The following is an 18,235-nucleotide window of genomic DNA, read 5'->3' on the forward strand; positions in this document are numbered from 1 at the left end:
TCTCCCACCCCCTCTCCCATCCCATTCTTCATCAAGATTCATTTCCAATTAGTTTTATATACAGAAGATCAACTTAATATATACTAAGTAAAGATATCAACAGTTTGCACCCTCGCAGATACACAAAGTATAAAGTACTGTTTGAGTACTAGTTTTACCATTAATTCGCATAGTACAACACATGAAGTATAGTGCTCATTAAGAAATGCCACTCATTTACTTTTTACCCCCATTTTCTTTTTAATAGGTACAGTAGCATCTTAGGAACATCAGATTACTTGTTAGAACAAGGAAACTGTGTCTTCCAAAACCTGCCTTACAGACTGTCAGCCAGGATATCTCCTGCACGAGGCCTTTATGAGAAGGAGACAGGCAAAAAATGCAGCGTTAAGAACACAGTTGCATAGGGAAGCAATGCCTCTCTACATGTTTTCCTCCAACTTCTATTTCAGATCATTGGGCAGAGAGAGTGCATATTCAGGGAGTTCTAAACCCCTGCCCGAGCCCCCATCACAGACAGAGAGATGCAGTGGTAAAATGGACCTGTATATTACATCCTCAATCCCCACTTCTGGTTGAGACAAGGGTTACTTAGAGGACTTTTCTCATCACTCTGGTTAATGTGTTTCTGGTTTGGATCAGAAGTGAGCAGAGAGCCTGTGGCATTATGGAAAGGACCTGAGTTGATGTAAGTCTGAATTGAGGTCAGTCCGTGGCTTGACCTGTTTCTAGGGGAGTTATATGGCATCTTTCATCCTTCTCTGCCTCTTCCTCAAAATGGAGATAATCGTGGTTTCATCATCCGTTTGTTGTGAAGATAAATAAGTTCAGGTACTTGCGGTAGTACCTGGCACACCCAACGTTCTCTTTAAGTAGTCTTTGTCCTTATTAAAAATGTGGATGTGTGTGTAGGAAAGGGTGTGATAGTGGGGAGGAGCTGGGGGGAACTGTGGCCCGATACTCTGTTTTCTCTTTAGCGCCAGTTTGTCTTAACCTGTGGGCAAGTGCATGTGTTGAGGAAAGTAACAGGACAGCCCTTATGGCAGATGGATTTCTGCTCCTGTACCTTCCATGGGGAAGACTCACCCTGCTGGAAGTCAGAGGCACAAAGCAGCAAAAAGCCTAAAATTGGAATTCCAGATGAAATAATCTTACTTTAATTTAAAGATATTTAAATGAACACTGACCACAAACAATGCGTAGTCTGGTGCTTTGGGGACCTGACTCTGTGCTGTCATCCAAGGCACTCTTTCTCCAGGTTGTCATTTTAATTTGTCATTCCTTGGGTATTAGATCACTGGATGGTTGAGTATATTTCTTTAGTTATTGTGAAAGTTGAAGGTGGAGGGAGGAAAGAGAGAGAGAGGGAAGGAGTCTTCCATCTGCTGGTCTACTACCAAATTGGCTGCAGTGGGCAGAGCTGAGTATCTGAAGCCAGGAGCCAGGAGCCTCCCTGGGGTCTCTTCATGGGTGCAGAGGCACTAGGACTTGGGGCATTTTTTACTGCCTTCCCAGACCACAGCAGAGAACTGCATTGGAAGTGGAACAGCCAGGACTCCAACTGGCATCATGGGATGCCGGCACTGCTGGTGGTGGCTTGACCCACTACCCCACAGTGCCTTCCGGAAGCCGTTCCCCCTGGGATCCAGCTGTCTACTAACACGCCTGGGAAAGCGGAGGGAGACGGCCCAAAGACTTAGGCCCCTGAACCCAGAATGGAGCACCAGATAAAAAGTCCCTGGCTTCTGCTTCGGCCTGTCCCAGTGCTGGCCTTTGTAGACACCTGAGGGGTGAACCCCCATATGAACTATCACTCAGAGAGAGAACAGTGCTTGCGATGGCCCCTGCACTGCTTCTCTCCCCACGTGGCTTTGATGGCCAGCGCTGGGCCAGGCAGAAGCCAGGAGGCAGGGGCTCCATTCAGGACTCCGAGCGGCAGGGAGGCAGGATCCAGAGAACCTGGGCAATCAGCAGCTGCCTCTCTGGGTCAAAGTCTGGAGCAGCGGGACTGAAGTGGCCCTGGGGCTTCTGTCCCTGGATGCTGCAGTGCGAAGATGCGTCCTGTGGTGCCATGGCAATGGCCAGTGGGGAATGCGCCTGCGTCCTGCACTTTGACCCGGAAGTGCACCCTCTGACATGGCCGCCTCTGACCTTGGCGCATGGGTAGGAGTCAGCGCCTGCGTCTGCTGCTGCCCGAGAGTCTGCACAGGCCATGAGGTAAGGAGCTGTCCTCGACGCTGGTGGCCAAACCTAAGCCTGACCCATGAGCCCCAGGGTCATGCCGGCATCAGGAGAGGCTGCATGTCCGAGGCTGCCAAGCCATTTCCCAGGCGCGTTTCTCTTCTTCAGCCCCTTCCGGAAGCAACGGCTTTGGCAGGCCTCAGACCGGGCCCCCTTGGAGGTGAGTGATGCGTGGCTGTTGCGGCTTCCCGCTGGGGTCTTGGGTGCCGGCGTGCCTGTTGCTCTTGGTCCCGAAGGCTCCGGTGGAGTCGCAGTTGTGCTGTGCGGACAGTCTGGAAGGGTCCCCAGGGTGCGAGCAGCTGTGTGAGAGCAGAGGTGACTCGATCTCCTCCCAGAACTGTCCCACGTTCCTGTCTGTTTGCTTTTTGAGGGCCCAGCCGCCCTGCTCTAGACCTCTGAGACTGTTCTCGGGAGGAACGAGAGCGAAAGTGCGTGTCTGTGTCCTGGTCTAGGAGGACAGTTTCGGGTTCCTGGCATTGGGTGTGATGTTAGCGCTCTGTGGGTTTTTCATGAAAGAGCCTTGCCAGGCCGAGGTGTACCTTCTGTCCTAATTTGATGATTTGTTTTTAATACCGCAAAAGTAATGAAGGTTTTGTGAAATAGGTTTTCTGTGTCTATCGGGATACTTTGTGGCTTTTCCCATGTTTGTTCTGCTCTGGGATTAATTGCTTCTGTATGGTAGCCGTCCTTGCATTCCCGGAGTAACTCTCAGTTGCGCACAGTGTGCTAAGCTTTGGTTGTGCTCCCGGATGGCATTTGGTAATATTTTGTTGAGGTATGTGACACATTCATGACGGATATTTGTGTGCCATTTTCTTTATGATGTGTGCTTGTTTGGGATGTTGGGATAATGCTGGTCTGATGGAATAAAATGGAAGGATTTTCCTCTTCATCTCCTTTTTGGAAGGGTGTGCAAAGAACAGATTATAATTATCTTTTAAATGGGAGTTCTCACCAGTAGAGCCATCTGGTCCTGGACTTTTCTTCATGTTTTTTGTTTGTTTATTTTTGTTTCCCTGCTACTGCAGTCTCTTTTCAAATGATGAGTGTATTTAGGGTTTCTTGTTTTACTGTATTCAGTTTTAGTGGTTTGTGTCTTTCTAACAATCAGTCCATACACTGTATCAACATTGACCAAATCCTTGTGCCTTGGCTTTTCCATAGTGTTTTCTGATTATTATTTTGGTAAGGTAGGTAATCGTGTCCTCTCTGTTGTTTCTGTTGTGAAGTCACTTGAGTCTGTTCCCTTTTTTCCCTTGTTTCCTGTGGATAAACGTTTTGTCCATGTCACTGAGTGTTCAAGAATAGTATTCTGGTCTCACTGAATTTCTGTTGTGATATTTTGTATTCCGTTGGATTTATATCAGTTTGTATATTTTTCCTCCTTCCACTTTCTTAAGATTTACTTTGCTGTTCTAGTGTTTGAAGGTAAAATTGGGTTTATTGATCTGGTATCTGTATTCCTTAATATATATATGGCAATACAATTTCTCATGTGAAACAAGTCCTGTCAACATGGAAAACTGTATGGATGTACACAGTACTGGTAACATATTGAAGGAAACGAATCATTATGTAGGCAGAGGTTTTCACAGGCCTATGCTCATTGCAGCAGGATGCACAATAGCCAGGCTGTGCAGTCTGTGTATGTATGTATGGTGTCTGTAGCCCATAATGTCTTTATTGAGTCTTCAGGTGATGTGCATTTTGGTTGCTTACATATCTTTGCTCTTGTAATTAGCTGTAGTAAATATGAGGGCAGAGATAACTGTTTGTATGTTGATTTCATTTCCCTTTTGTATATTCCCAGGGCTGGAGTGGTTGGCTCGTATGGTGCATCTATATTCAGATTTCTGAGGTATCTCCATACTGTCTTACACAGTGGCTATACCAGTTTACATTCCTAGCAGCAGTGGATTACGGTGTCTTTCCCCCACATCCTGAAGGCCAATGTAGTATTGATTTGCATTTCCCTGATGGCTAGTGATCCTGAGCATGTTTACATGTGTTTGTTTGCCATTTAGATTTCCTTTCTAGAAATATGCCTGTTGAAGTCCCTTGCATATTTCTTGGTGGGTGGTTTGTTTTGCTGTTGTTGAGTTTCTTGAAAGTTTTTGGGACTTAATCCCTTATCAGTTGCATACTTTGAAGATAATTCTGCCTATTCTGTTATTTGCCTTTTCATTTTGCTGAGTGTTTCTTTTGTAGTGCAGAAGCATCTCAATTTTTTTGTTTTCTTCTATTCTTTTGTTTAATCTTTTGTGATTCTCAGATATTGGACCTCCTTGGTTAAATTTATTCCAAGGTCCTTTATTTTCTTTGTAGCTACTTGAACAGGTTTGGTCATGGAGGTTCTTTCTCAGCCATGACATTGTTGGTGTATACAAAGGCTGTTGATTTTCTATCCTGCCACGTTACCAAACTTTACTATGAGTTTTGAGAGTCTCTTAGTGGAATCTTTTGGATCTCCTATGTATAGAATCATGTCATCTGCACATAGGGGTAGTTGAACTTTCTCCATCCCCATTTGTATCTAACATTGAGAAATGAGAGAAAAAGTACCAACAGGATAACATGCATGTAGAAAATGTCAACAGTGACCTCAGATGCTACCTTTATATTCTATCTTGCTTTGTGGAACACAGGATTTGTCCTATTTCAAACATGATCCATACTTTAAATGCAAGGCTAGTTATGGAGATTGGAGATTGGGAAGCAGACCTGTGTTCCGTGGAGAACCGTGTAGATCACGGGTGTTTCAAGTCCTTGTGCAAATGGGTATATAAGTGTCTGAATAAATAAATTCCAAAGATTTCCTCATGTATAATTCAGAAATAATACCACACAGAATGTTTGTAAGGAAGAAGAGAATGAATGGGTACCAAAACCTTTTCTAAGACTGAGTTAAGGCCGGCACCGCAGCTCACTAGGCTAATCCTCTGCCTTGCGGCGCCGGCACACAAGGTTCTAGTCCTGGTCAGGGTGCCGGATTCTGTCCCGGTTGCCCCTCTTCCAGGCCAGCTCTCTGCTGTGGCCAGGGAGTGCAGTGGAGGATGGCCCAAGTGCTTGGGCCCTGCACCCCATGGGAGACCAGGAGAAGCACCTGGCTCCTGCCATCGGATCAGCGCGGTGCGTGGGCCGCAGCGCACCGGCTGCAGTGGCCATTGGAGGGTGAACCAACGGCAAAGGAAGACCTTTCTCTCTGCCTCTTTCTCACTGTCCAATCTGCCTGTCAAAAAAAAAAAAGACTGAGTTAAACTCTTTTTCAAATTCTTTGTTAGTAGGGCATGTAGTGCATATAGTATCAAATTCTAGATAAACTCTAGTAGTTGGCCTTGACGTAGTATTTTATTTAGAGCTATGTTTTCCTTTTTTAAAAGAATTTTGCCTTTTTAAAGATATTTTTACTTGAAATTAGGAGTTACACACACACAGAGAGAGAGAGAGAGAGAGAGAGAGAGAGAGTGAGTAGGTGTCTTCCATATGCTGGTCCACTCCCTAATTGGCTACAATGGACAGAGCTGAGGGGATCCAGAGCCAGGAGCCAGGGGCCAGGAGAATTGCTGGGGTCTCCTGCATGGGTGCAGAGGTACAAGGACTTCTACTGCATTCCCAGACCACAGCAGAGAGCTGCATTGGAACTGGAGCAGCTGGGACTCAAACCAGTGCCCATATGGGATGCCGGCACTGTGGTCAGTGGCTTCACCTGACCCCACAGTGCCTGCCTCTCCTACAGGTCGTTCCCCGTGGGATCCAGCTGTCTGCTAAGTAGCTTGGGAAAGCAGAGGGAGAAGGCACAAGGACTTAAGCCCCTGAACCCAGAATGGAGCACCAGATAAAATGTCCCTGGCTTCTGCTTTGGCCTGTCCCAGTGTCAGCCTTTATGGCCATCTGTGGAGTGAACCCCCATATGGATGATCACTAAGAGAGAGAAATATTGTTCGCGATGTCCCCTGCACTGCTTCTCTCCCCACATGGCTTTGATGGCCAGGGCTGGGCCAGGCAGAATCCAGGAGGCAGGAGCTCCATTCAGGACTCCCACAAGGCCTGGAGGTAGGGTCCAGACTACCTGGGTCATCAGTCACAGCCCCCCTCGGTCACAGTCTGGAGCAGAGGGACTGGAAGTGGCCCTGCTGTGTCAGACCCTGGATGCAGCAGCGTGCCAGTGCGTCCCCTGGTGCCATGGCAGCTGCCCATGGGGATTGCGCCTGTGCCCAGCACTGTTCCTTGGAAGTGCGTGCACATGCGTGGCCCCTTTTGACCCGATGTGCTCAGGTGGGAGTCCGCAGTGCGTTGGCTCAACCCGAGAGCCTTTTCAAGCAATTAAGAGCCATCCTTGAACCTGCTGGCAGAGCATGAGGGTGACCCAGCAGCCCCAGGGTCAGGCCTGGATCTGGAGAGGCTGGACCCAAGGCAGCCACATCAGTTACCTTGGGCTTCTGGAAATTACTAGGCTCGGTTCTCTTCTTTGGCTCCTTCCAGAAGAGAATGCCTCTTACTGAGTTCCTGTTCCAGAAGAACAGAAATGCTCTTTCTGTGTTGAGTTTGGTGTGTTGGCCTTTCTGTCATGGTGTGGGCGGGGGCTGGGGTGTGCATGCAAGGGGGTTAAGGGGATAGTAGGAGGAGGAAGAGTGTCAAGGGAGAGGCGGGAGCAGAGAGGAATGGGAGAGAATGAAAAGGTGGCATGAATGGGGGGAGGTGTGAAATGAAGCTAAGAAAGGCGTGTTGCAGAAAGGAAAGGGAGGGGGAGTGTGACAGGAGTCCTGGAGGGTGTGGTGGGTGGTTGGGAGAGGAAGAATTTTTCCCATGGTCCTGGTACTGTTTTGGGGGTTTCCTGTGCCTGGCCAGATGTAGCCTTGGCCACGTCCATGAGAAGAGGCCTTGACTCACGACCTCTCTGCTCTGGGTTGTGCAGCAGTGTAAGGTATGTGTGCAGGGGCACGGGGGCACGGGGCAGTCGAATTAACTGGCATGTAATCCAGTGAATTTTCACAGACTGCACACACGGAGGAGAAGGCAGAAGCTTAGAGAAACACCAAGAATATCTCTGTGTTCTGTTCCAGCCTTTCCAAAGTTCTGACACCTCATAGTAAGTACTAGATATTTTTTACTTTTTTTTAACTTTTATTTAATGAATATAAATTTCCAAAGTACGATTTATGGATTACAATGGCTTCCCCCACATACTGTCCCTCCCACCCACTACCCTCCCCTTTCCCACTCCCTCTCCCCTTCCATTCACATCAAGATTCATTTTCGATTATCTTAATATACAGAAGATCAGCTTAGTATACATTAAGTAAGGATTTCAACAGTTTGCTCCCACACAGAAACATAAAGTGAAAAATAATAGATGATTTTTTTTAAATGATGATGAAATCAGATCAGACCTATTGTCATGTTTAATCCCAGTGAGAGTCAAGTTGGGAGTTGATAATTTCTTTTTTTTTTTTTTTACAGAGGATCAGTTTAGTATACATTAAGTAAACATTTCAACAGTTTGCACCCCCATAGAAACACAAAGTGAAATATATTGTTTGAGTACTCGTTATAGCATTAAATCTCAATGCACAGCACATTAAGGACAGAGATCCTACATGAGGAGTAAGTGCACAGTGACTCCTGTTGTTGACTTTACCAATTGACACTCCTGTCTATGGCATCAGTAGTCTCCCTATGCTCCAGTCATGAGTTTCCAAGGCTATGGAAGCCCTCTGAGTTCTCCGATTCTTATCTTGTTTAGATAAGGTCATAGTCAAAGTGGAGGTTCTCTCCTCCCTTCAGAGAAAGGTACCTCCTTCTTTGAAGACCTGTTCTTTCCACTGGGATCTCACTCGCAGAGATCTTTTGCCAGAGTGTCTTGGCTTTCCATGCCTGAAATACTCTCATGGGCTTTTCAGCCAGATCCGAATGCCTTTAGGGTATTTTTTACTTTTTAAAGATTGGTTTGCAAGGCAGAGTTATAGATGAGGCAGTGTAGGAGAGATCTTCAATGTATGGGTCCCTACCCCAGGTGGCTACAGTGTCCCGAGGGTGGGCCATGACAGACCAGAAGCCAGGTACTTTATCCAGTACTCCAATGTGGGTTTGGATGCCTAAGCCTTTGGGCTGCTTCCTCTGCTTTCCTTAGGGATATGAGCAGAAATCTGGATTACAAGTGGAAACAGCCTAGGTATTTGGGGCAGCGGGTTGGCTGAGCCATGGCATAGTGGATGAAGCCACCGCCTGCAGTACCAACATCCCATATGGGTGTTGGTTCGAGTCTCAGGAGTTTCACTTCCGTCCCAGCTCTGCTGTGGCCTGGCCAAGTAGTAGAAGAGGGCTCAAGTTCCTGGGCCACTGCACCTGTGTGGGAGTTCTGGAGGAAGCTCCTGGCTCTTGGCTTCAAATCTGCTTAGCTCCGGCTATTGCATCCATCTTCTATTTTTATCCTTGTATCTCAAGAGCAGTATCTTTTGTGTGTTTCACAATATATACTAAGCTTAATAAAATGAAAAGGTTTGAAGATTTTCCTGCAGTGGCCTTTGCTGCAGCCTCTCCAGTGGGCAGAGCACCAAACATGCCTCTGTATTTCCGAGTTTCAACTTGGCAAGAAACAAGTTGTGAGCTTTAGGACTGAAGAAAAGAATTGTGCAGTGAACACTCTTTACTTTGTACTGTGAAGTTTATGGGTCAGTTTCTCTGGGATTGTGCTAATAAAGTAACTCCCATGAAAGCCAAGGGTGTTGATCCTAAAGACTGAAGTTAGGGGATTACTCAGACTTTGAATTTCAGCTTCTTCTTGTGTATCAAGTGATCCAGTGCTTGTCATTGAAGAAGAATGCGTGAATCTCTTTGACGTTGAGGTTGGCTCTGCCTCATAGCAGTGACTCTTACCATTTAGTGCACTGAACAGTCAACTGGGGAGCTTGTTAAAGTGCCGACTCTGGGCCCCACTCCAGAGTCTGTGAAAGGGACAGGAATAAGCATAGCCACTGGGCTCCACACCATACAGGTACAGCTATGGCTTTAAAGCTGTTTCACTGACCTCATATGTGAGATTGTTAAATTAACAACAGGAGTCACTGTGTTCTAACTCCCTATGCAGGATCTCTGTCCACAATGAGTTGCATTATGAGAGTTAACTGTAAAACTAGTTCTCTTTTTTATTTTTTTTATTTTTTGACAGAGTGGACAGTGAGAGAGACAGAGAGAAAGGTCTTCCTTTGCCATTGATTATCCCTCCAATGGCCGCCGTGGCCAGTGCGCTGTGGCTGGCGCACCGTGCTGACCCGATGGCAGGATCCAGGTACTTATCCTGGTCTCCCATGGGGTGCAGGGCCCAAGCACTTGGGCCATCCTCCACTGCTCTCCCGGGCCATAGCAGAGAGCTGGCCTGGAAGAGGGGCAACTGGGACAGAATCCAGCGCCCCGACCGGGACTAGAACCCGGTGTGCCGGTGCCGCAAGGCAGAGGATTAGCCTAGTGAGCCATGGCGGTGGCCGAAAAACTAGTTCTCAAACTGTGTGTGTGTGTATGTGTGTGTAAGTGCGTGTGTGTGCAACTTGCTGAAATCTTTACTGAATATAGAATTTGTCTTCTGTGTATAATATTAATTGAAAATGAATTTTAATGGAGAATGGGACTGGGAAGGGGAGAGGGAGGAAGAAGCGGTGTGGGAGTGTAGGTGGGAGGATGGGTATGGTGGAAAAATTCACTGTATTCCTAAGGTTTTATTTATAAAATTTATATTAAAAATAAATAAATAAAAAGGAAGAAAAAAAAGCTGATTTTCAGCAATGGGTCTCTTGACATTTGGGTATTCGTAGCCGTGGGGAGTAGTTTTATTCATTAAAGACTTTAGCATCCTCTCTGGTGTGTATACACTAAGTGTTGGTTGTACCTCACCCCCAAGTTGTGGCAGGTAAATTCTCCAGCCTCTGCTTGGTAGGACCCATTCCTGTAGATTCTGGCTGGCTGGTAGACAAGTATCATGCACTGCGTTTTGAGTTGGTAAATGGTAAGGTCAGTTTTAGAGTTTGTTGATTTGAATTGGTTGGTGGGGTACAATGAATGTCCAGTTATTTTGATATGGGAATTATTAGGGCTAGATATAGGATTTGGGAGCCATCATCATCTCTAGTTTAACTCTAAAAATGGCTAAAATATCCAAGAAAATGATAAACTGAGAGAGGAACAGTGGCTGTAACACAGAACCTGGGAAGAGTGCTGATGGTGTGGGAGGTGAGTGAAGGAAGAGGCTTCCATAAGAAGTCATCAGGGATGTAAGAGAAGGGCAAGAAGCAGAGATGTTTTGGAAGGTGATGGAAGTGAGTATGGCCAGAATAAGGAAGGTGACACTCAGCAGGAGAAATGCTTCAGAACTACAAATCCTAAAAAGACTGATGGAACCTAGCTGCTGAGAGATCTTCTTGACTGTAGAGACCTGTACTGTATAAGATGTGGCCACTGAGCACTAGAGGTGTGGCTGGACCATGCTGCAATTTGCTATAAGCATAAAGTTCACACCTCCAAAGAGTTTCCCTCATGACTCATTTCAGTCTCCTACAGTGATTCAGACTACAGCCTGGAGGTGAGAGTGAGGGGCGGTCTCAGCATCCTAACCACTGCCATGTCTTCCATGTTGGAGAAGTTCTCCTACATCCTCGAGGACAAGGTTAGCTGCTACGGGCAGACCGAGAAGCCAGAGGCCCCACTGCATACTCTTTGCCAGTAAGAGAGAGCTCTTTGCTTATCTTCTAAAGTGAAATCGCAGTTTAGTGGTCGCTTGTTTAGATGTTTGTTGATGAAAATATGCACTGAAAATAGATAATGTGATGTGTGTGCATTTGGGATTTCTGTTGTGTTTAATTTCACTCTGCTTTCCTCTCCCTTTATCTCAAATCCTTTTGCTTTTAAGATAATTAATTTTATACTTTATTCCTAACAGTGTATTCAAGAAACTTACAAATGGTATAGAGAGTCTCTCTCTCTCTCTCTCTCTCTCTCTCTCTCTCTCTCTCTCTCTCTGTATCTCAGGGATATCTAGGTTTCTTATAATGTACAGATCACATTCTTCAATATAGAAGAAACCTGATTTATTTATCCAATCCACGTAATGATTGCAGTTTCGTTTTGTGAGATTTTCCCCCTTAGAAGTGTTGATCTGCAGTGATAATCATCCAGCTTGACTATGCACATGTGATTCCTTCTAAGAAGTGGGGGTTTGGGGTCATAAGTCATGCATATTTTTAAATTTAAATATCTATGACCCAGTTTTGGTGCAGAATAACTGCCAATTTCCATTCACACCCACAGGTTGTTAAATCCCCCAGTTTCCCAAGTCCTCAGCCACTTGTGACTGTTGGGGAAAAACTGCCCATACTGGTGCTTCTGGTCTCAGACTTAGTATTTCCTGCCTCCTTATACACTAAGTATTTTTATGGGCCATTGGATGTCTTGGCAACCATCACATTTAGAGCTGAATTGATTCCATCAAATGGACAGCCTCTAATTTATTTGACTGTTACCAACTTGGTGGATGTAGAGTCAATTTGCTGTTTCTGAGAAGTCTCATTGTTCTGTGGCCCATCACTGGCTCAGCTGTTGAGATTTGGAGTTATCACTGCAGACTCATTTGGCATATTTTTGTCTGATGCTCACTGATTCAATCCGTACTTCATTCCTCGGATAATGAGCATTGTAGCACTGTGATTGAGGGACTGGGCTCTGGAGTTAGCCTGTCTGGTTTCAAATATGGTGTCTTCTGCTTTCTCTGTGCCTTGAATGATCAATTTCCCTTTCTGGGCGTGAGGTGTTCATTGTGAAATTATAACAGCCCCCACTCTCTCAGTGATCATTCCCCAACTTTGGCACACATCAGATTTTTGGGGAGAGCTTGTTACATCAGAGACTGGGCTCTGCATGTTGGCATGTCTCAAGTAGCAACAGTACAAGCATTTGTGATTCTAGCATTTTCCTGGGTGATGCTGACCTTGCTTCCTGGGGATTTTGTTTTGAGAAGCTATTGTGAGTATTAATTGAGGTGACGCATGAACAATGCTGCTTAGCACCATGCTTGTGTTGCCCTCGGTAATTAAGTAATAACTTTTGAGCAATGCATGAAGTTTCTGGCCATCGTTAATGACAGTCAGCAGATCATGTGAGTTTATGGCAGGAGAGTACAGGGTCGCTCTAAAATATCAACCTCTAGCATAGAGGTCAAGTTCCTCTCTGTCCTGGGGCTTGAGGGGTGTGTGTGTGTGTGTGTGTGTGTGGTAGGCAGTATACTTCTTTACAATTAACACAGACCTGAGAAAGGAACTATTCAATTGGGAAGTCATGGTCCTGTGACAACTTCCCTTCCTCTCTTCTTCACCTCAATAATCCTGTTTCTGCATCACCCTTTTTAGCATTTTAAGTAATTGTCCAAATGCCAGGAAAAACCTCAGGTAAATCCATGTGAGACACGCGATCCTCTTAGAGAGTGTGATTGCTGCCAGCGCAGAGACAAGAGCTGGGCTAATGAATTCGTTCTTCCTTTTATGAGGGGTGCCCTGCAGGTGGAATACTCAGAAATGTGAAATCTTGATGGAAATGTAACTCAATTGTAGGGCAGTTGAAATATATACAGGAGAAGAAATTTGGGTGGGAGAATTGGCAAATATTCTGTTCCCTTTCCAGTGGCCACCCTGGATTCCATTCTTGAAAATCCTGCCGTTGTAAAATTCTGTTGTGCCATTTCCAGAAGTTAAGCCTTTAAATGCAGCAAGTTTGTAACGGTGATTTCAGTCCCCAGAGAAACACACATCAAGGGCAATTTAAGTTGTCATCCACTTCCTGGAGTTTAGCCAGACATCTCTGCACCATGGAGGATCCAGGGTACTCACACAGGGTGTAAGGTTGGGAAAGGGCACTGGAATCTTTGTTAAACCCCTCAACCCCAACAAGCCCAATGTTCCCACACTCACCCCAGGAGGGTGTGGGCCATGTGCCGTTGGCCATAGCTAGAGCAAGCCCAAAGAAGCCCATCAAGAACAAAGCTTGTAGATGTCTCTGGGTTTCCACCCTCCACCCTCCCTCCTTGCATGCGCAGTCCTGATGCATGTCCCTGGCATGTTCAGATGAGTTAGGGAATAACTTCAGTCCTTGGAGACCATACACTGACATGAAGATGGGGGAAGCATGTCTAGGGACACAGTCAAGTAACAAGAATTCTTCTGTTCAATATTGAGCAAAAAAAAAACAAACCAGGAGTGCAGAATCTGATAAAATGCCCACCCCAGCACTCACCGTGGAGAAGGAAGACTGACATGCCACATTGGTTTCAACATTTTAAAGGCAGTAAAACATTAATGATAATGTGGAAGTCCTGCTCAGACCCCAGTCCCAACTTCCTCCCCTGGTCCCTGGAGGGAACACACTGGGAGGCATTTGCTGTTCATGCAGATTAATGGACATGTTTTGTACTTAAAGTTTCAGCATGTGCAGATCTCTAAAAAGTTTGTGGAGATTGTGCAGGATCTTGAAGCATTTTTAAATATTTTGTTTATTTGAGAGAGAGGGAGATATAAAACCCACTGCACCATAGTGTGCACAATAGCAGGAAGCTGGATTGAGAAGATGGAACTGGGAGCTGAACCCAGACACTTTGGTGTGGGACATATGCTTCCCAACTGGCATCTTAACTGCCAAAACAAATGCCTGCTCCTGCAAGCTATTTTAATTCCATTTCTCATGAACCTTTTGAAGTACCCTCGTGTGCAGCCACATACCCAATACATAGTATTTTTTTTTTTAATTTGAAAGGCAGAGTTACTGAGAGGGAGGCAGGGATATACACACTTCTCCCATGCTCTGATTGGGTCATCTCATAGAATATGGCATACTTGTACTTGTGTACTGGCCAGGTGTCTAGCAGAGGGCACTTATGCACCTTGAGCCCCAGCGCTCTGTTACAGAGTAAGGTGCTGCAGGTTGCTCCACAGCTTCCTGAAGGAGGGTGGTCTCGGCCTCTCAACCATACTTTCCCCAGCACTTTGTATTCTCATTTGCGGGCTTCTCCTGATGTTTAATTTCATCTGATTTTTTAAATATCAACTGGAGACTCTTTCTCCTTAAGGGTTTGTGGATGGATAGAGTAAATTAGAGTACAACATGTCGCTCCCCCTCTTCATGGAGGAACGACACTAAACCCTGCCTAGGCTTCATATCTGAGTCACGGCACCATTATGTCGCTCCCCCTCTTTGTGGAGGAATGACACAGGACCCTGCGCTGTTCTTTTGTGTGCTCGGCCCTCCCCGGGTTTGCTGCTAGTTCTTCCCGGGTTGGCTACTGTCCCTTCCACCTCCGTGGAAGGGCGGTTCCCCCTGCCACTTTTCCCCACTTCCGCGGGGGAGCGGCACACTGCCGGCCGGCTCTCTTGGGAGCTGCACAGGTGTTCCTTCAGATAGATGTTCCCCTTAGATGTTCCTGATGCATGTTGTCTCTCTCCTCCTTTATAGTTCTCTTCCACCAATCCCAACTCTGCTACCCACACGCCGAGTACGCTGCTCTCCTCCAATCAGGAGCAGGTCCTACAGTTTATTGGTTGAACTGGAGGCAGCTGTGTAGAAGCTGTTTTCTCCTCTCCCAGCGCCATATTGTGGGAGAGCAGATGCACAGAATAAGTCTTAATTCCAGTAACTTAGTCTAGTCCGAGTTACTCCCAGTTGCTCCCCACACAACAGACAGAGAACTTGGCAAATTTGTGTCTTGGTCACCATTGTGTTTTGGTATCTCATGTGGTTCCTGGCAATTTCCAAATGTTAAAAAAAACATATACTATATGTACATAAATATAATGTTATTTCTTTTTATTTATTAGAGAGGTGCCTAATGAAAAATGCTCTGTCAAATTTTAAAATGAATCGCAGTATAATTTCAAAGAACAAAGTGAAACAAATGAAAGACCTGTGGCCCCACTACCCTGAGCTCGCCTCACCTTGCTGCCTACTTTTGACAGCTCCAGATCAGGAGCTGCCTGAAGCCATGCTCCCTGTGCCAGCCTACACAATCTGGGTCTTTGTTTTCTTATTGGTTGGCACCAGAAAGTATTCCCATCAGAACTGAAGTTTGCCATTGAATACCAATTTTATAAAAGTGTTGCTCAGTCCTACTATTTCCCTTTAGCTTCTTGGTGTCCAGCATTGCAGCATTCTTCCTCGGATGCTGTGTAGAGCCCCGGCGCTGGACTTGGAACAAGGAGGTGAGCTCCATGATGAGCAACACCTGCAGAAAGGCTGGGCTGCTGGTGTCTGAGGAGTGGTAGTGGATTCACTGGGCCTCTGACTCAGGTTCATCCATCCTTGCCTGGTGAGTCTTTTTGAACTCTTTGTGCATATCATGTGATGGCCCCGAACATGGGTCAGGGACACTCAGGCCTTCAGGAGCCAGATGGAAGGAAGAATAAATTGTGTATTACATTGTATGCTACAAATTAAATAGTGTATTTTATATTATAAATTATTTTTGTTACATATCATAAATTGTATGTTGTTATAAGTATACTTTAAAATGTATATGTGCTCAGAGGTATCACATATAGTTCCAGAAGGAATGAGCCTACCTGGCTGAATGCTGATGCCAGGATGGGTGAACCACCAGGTGGGCGATGAAGACGCCCAGCCACTGTGTTAATTTCCAGGTTTTTTTGGTATTCTTTTCTGGATTTAGAGTTGTACTTAGTGGATAGGAACTGAGAAATGGATCTGGTCATCCAGAAAGGAAGTTTCTGCTCACAGGCTTTGACTCCTGTTTTTCCTGATTTGCTAAGATGGTTTATCTCAGTGTGCCTTGAAGGTTCTCCAGCACAGCAGTGATAGCATTGACTGGGAAACCCAAGTAGACAGTTGTATGTGTGTCATCGCCCACTGAACTCTGATTCTCCTCTGTGATACCCAGTGTTTCCCTAATTTTGTGAAAATTCCTGAGGAATGTATTCTGTTATATTATCTTTATGAATGTAGTTATATGAGGAAACACATAATGTAAAAATGTATGTATCCCAGTCATATTATTAGATTAATTGGGACTGTGGGACTCAATAGAGGCAACTAGATCAGAGAATGGCTCTAGAATTTTAAGAAGTAAGTATCAATTGCTGAGGATATTTGTTGCACTTAGGAAACTAAGGTCCTGGATACCTCAGTCAGTACAGGTTATTTTTACTTCCAGATTAGATGTTGAAATGCTGGAATTATTTTAACTATGATATTCGTAGAGCATGTTTAGTTCTGAGTGGGCAGGGACTGTTGTTTCTGCACAGTATGCAGAAAGGTGGCCATATAATTGGTTCTAAAACTTGGGTTGACAAAATGCAATCCCTCTTTGTCCCTCTGTTTTACAAAACAAAAACTTTCAAAATATTTAGGTATTGTGCTTTGTGCTTTGGTTCTTACAGAATGTGGTGAATTAAGACTTTGTTCCTACTGGTCAGCAGTAACTAGTGTTGACCTTGAAGAGTCATCCCTCTGGCTTCATTTCCCCTGGGATTGCTATTGTGGTGACTCCTCCTCATCACTCCTCCTCGTCCTCCAGGTCTCAGCTCAAGGGCTGGCTCTGAGGAGGCCACCTGTGACCCCCCAGTAAGTTTATTCTGCACACCTTTGCCCTTCAAATTCCTACTGGCTTTATAGGAGTTGATGATCAGTGTGTGTGGTTTCTATGTTTTGCAACATTTATTTGTTTAAAATGAGGAGTGGGGATGAAAAAGAGATATTTTCAGATCCTCCATCTGCTGATTCACTCCCCAAAGGCCAGCAACAGCTGCGGATGGGCCAGGCTGAAGCCAGAAGCCTGGAGCTAGGAACCTTGGTCCTCAAGTACTGGAGCCACCATATATCATCTCTCGGGTGCATTAGCACAAAAACTGGATCAGAAGTAGAGTGGCCAGGACTCAACTAGGCACTCCACTATGGGATATGCACATCCCAAGCAGCTGCTGAACCTGCTGAGCCAAAATACTCACCCCTATGTGTGTATTTGAAAAACTGCCTTAAATGTATTTTATTTGAAAGGCATCATGCACAGACGCGCACGCACGCGCACACACACACACAGAGAGAGAGAGAGAGAGAGAACTCTTATCTGTATTTTCACTGCCAAAATGTCCACAACAGCAGGAGCAGGGCCAGGCCCAGCAGGCCAGAACTCAGAGTTTCCCATGTGATGGCAGGAACCCAAGCTCTGCTGCCTCCCAGGGTGCACATTAGCAAGCTGCTGGAATCCACAAGGGAGCTGGGACTGGAACCAAAGCACCCCCCATTAGGTTGGGAGCATCCCCAGACAAATCTTACTTCTGGGCCAAACGACCCTCCCATATCAATGTTGAATACGCAACAAAAGGATGAATGAATGAATGAATGAATGAGTGGCAAAGGGTTAGGAAGACAGGCACATGGAATTTGCTGTTTCCCAGGGCTGTGCAGCATGAGTGAGAAGGGCTTTTTGCCTCTCCTTGTTTCCTGCTTGGGAGCTCACCAGGGAAACTCAACTCTGAGTGCTTCTGCAGCCTTGCTTTTGCTTTGCAGAGTCTTGTAGAACAAAGCCTTCATGGCCCTTGCTTTACTTGTTTCTTTACCAAAGTGGATTTTGTAAGACTTGTATTTCAGCTTTGCAAAACAGTGTTGCCAGGACTGTTCACCTGGAGAGGCCAGGCATCCTCTTTCAAGAAACTGACATGTTTTGTCTACTATTGCTCTAGAAAGGATAGGGCCGGGCCCCAGGTGGGATCTATGCAGACATCCTGGGGAAGCTCAGGAGGGTTCCAGTCATTGGACATGGGGGCCAGGCCTGTCAAGGAGCCGGCCTCCCACAGGTGGTGAGCTAAGGGTGCAAGTCCCAGTGGCCCCCAGGTGAGGAGGGAGGGACCAAGAGACTACAGCTCCTGGCTGTCCGGCCTGTAAGTGCCCACAGTCCTTGGTTGGCCACTTTTTTGGAGACAAACCCACACGGGAGCGTGTCTGTGAGAGAGCT

The 18,235-nt window shown here is 45.9% G+C and overlaps 1 protein-coding gene across 38 annotated transcripts in view; it reads left to right on the top strand.

Annotated features, from left to right (window-relative positions):
• The window catches only part of LOC127489004 (trafficking protein particle complex subunit 9-like), a 279,821-nt gene that overhangs the window by 147,235 nt on the left and 114,351 nt on the right, over positions 1 to 18,235 (top strand). For 25 of the 38 annotated variants that reach the window (XM_070063885.1, XM_070063877.1, XM_070063857.1 and 22 more), the window contains 4 exons: positions 7,237 to 7,330; positions 10,792 to 10,953; positions 15,392 to 15,467; positions 16,799 to 16,845. In XM_070063885.1, the coding sequence (XP_069919986.1) occupies positions 7,237 to 7,330; positions 10,792 to 10,953; positions 15,392 to 15,467; positions 16,799 to 16,845 (379 nt within the window). Of the gene's footprint in view, positions 1 to 2,047; positions 2,218 to 7,236; positions 7,331 to 10,781; positions 10,954 to 15,391; positions 15,575 to 16,661; positions 16,846 to 18,235 lie in introns of those variants that run through there. The other 13 variants (XM_070063890.1, XM_070063886.1, XM_070063878.1 and 10 more) reach the window with 9 other exon arrangements.

Source organism: Oryctolagus cuniculus, chromosome 19, assembly GCF_964237555.1.
Source record: "Oryctolagus cuniculus chromosome 19, mOryCun1.1, whole genome shotgun sequence".
Classification (NCBI taxonomy): Eukaryota; Metazoa; Chordata; class Mammalia; order Lagomorpha; family Leporidae; genus Oryctolagus; species Oryctolagus cuniculus.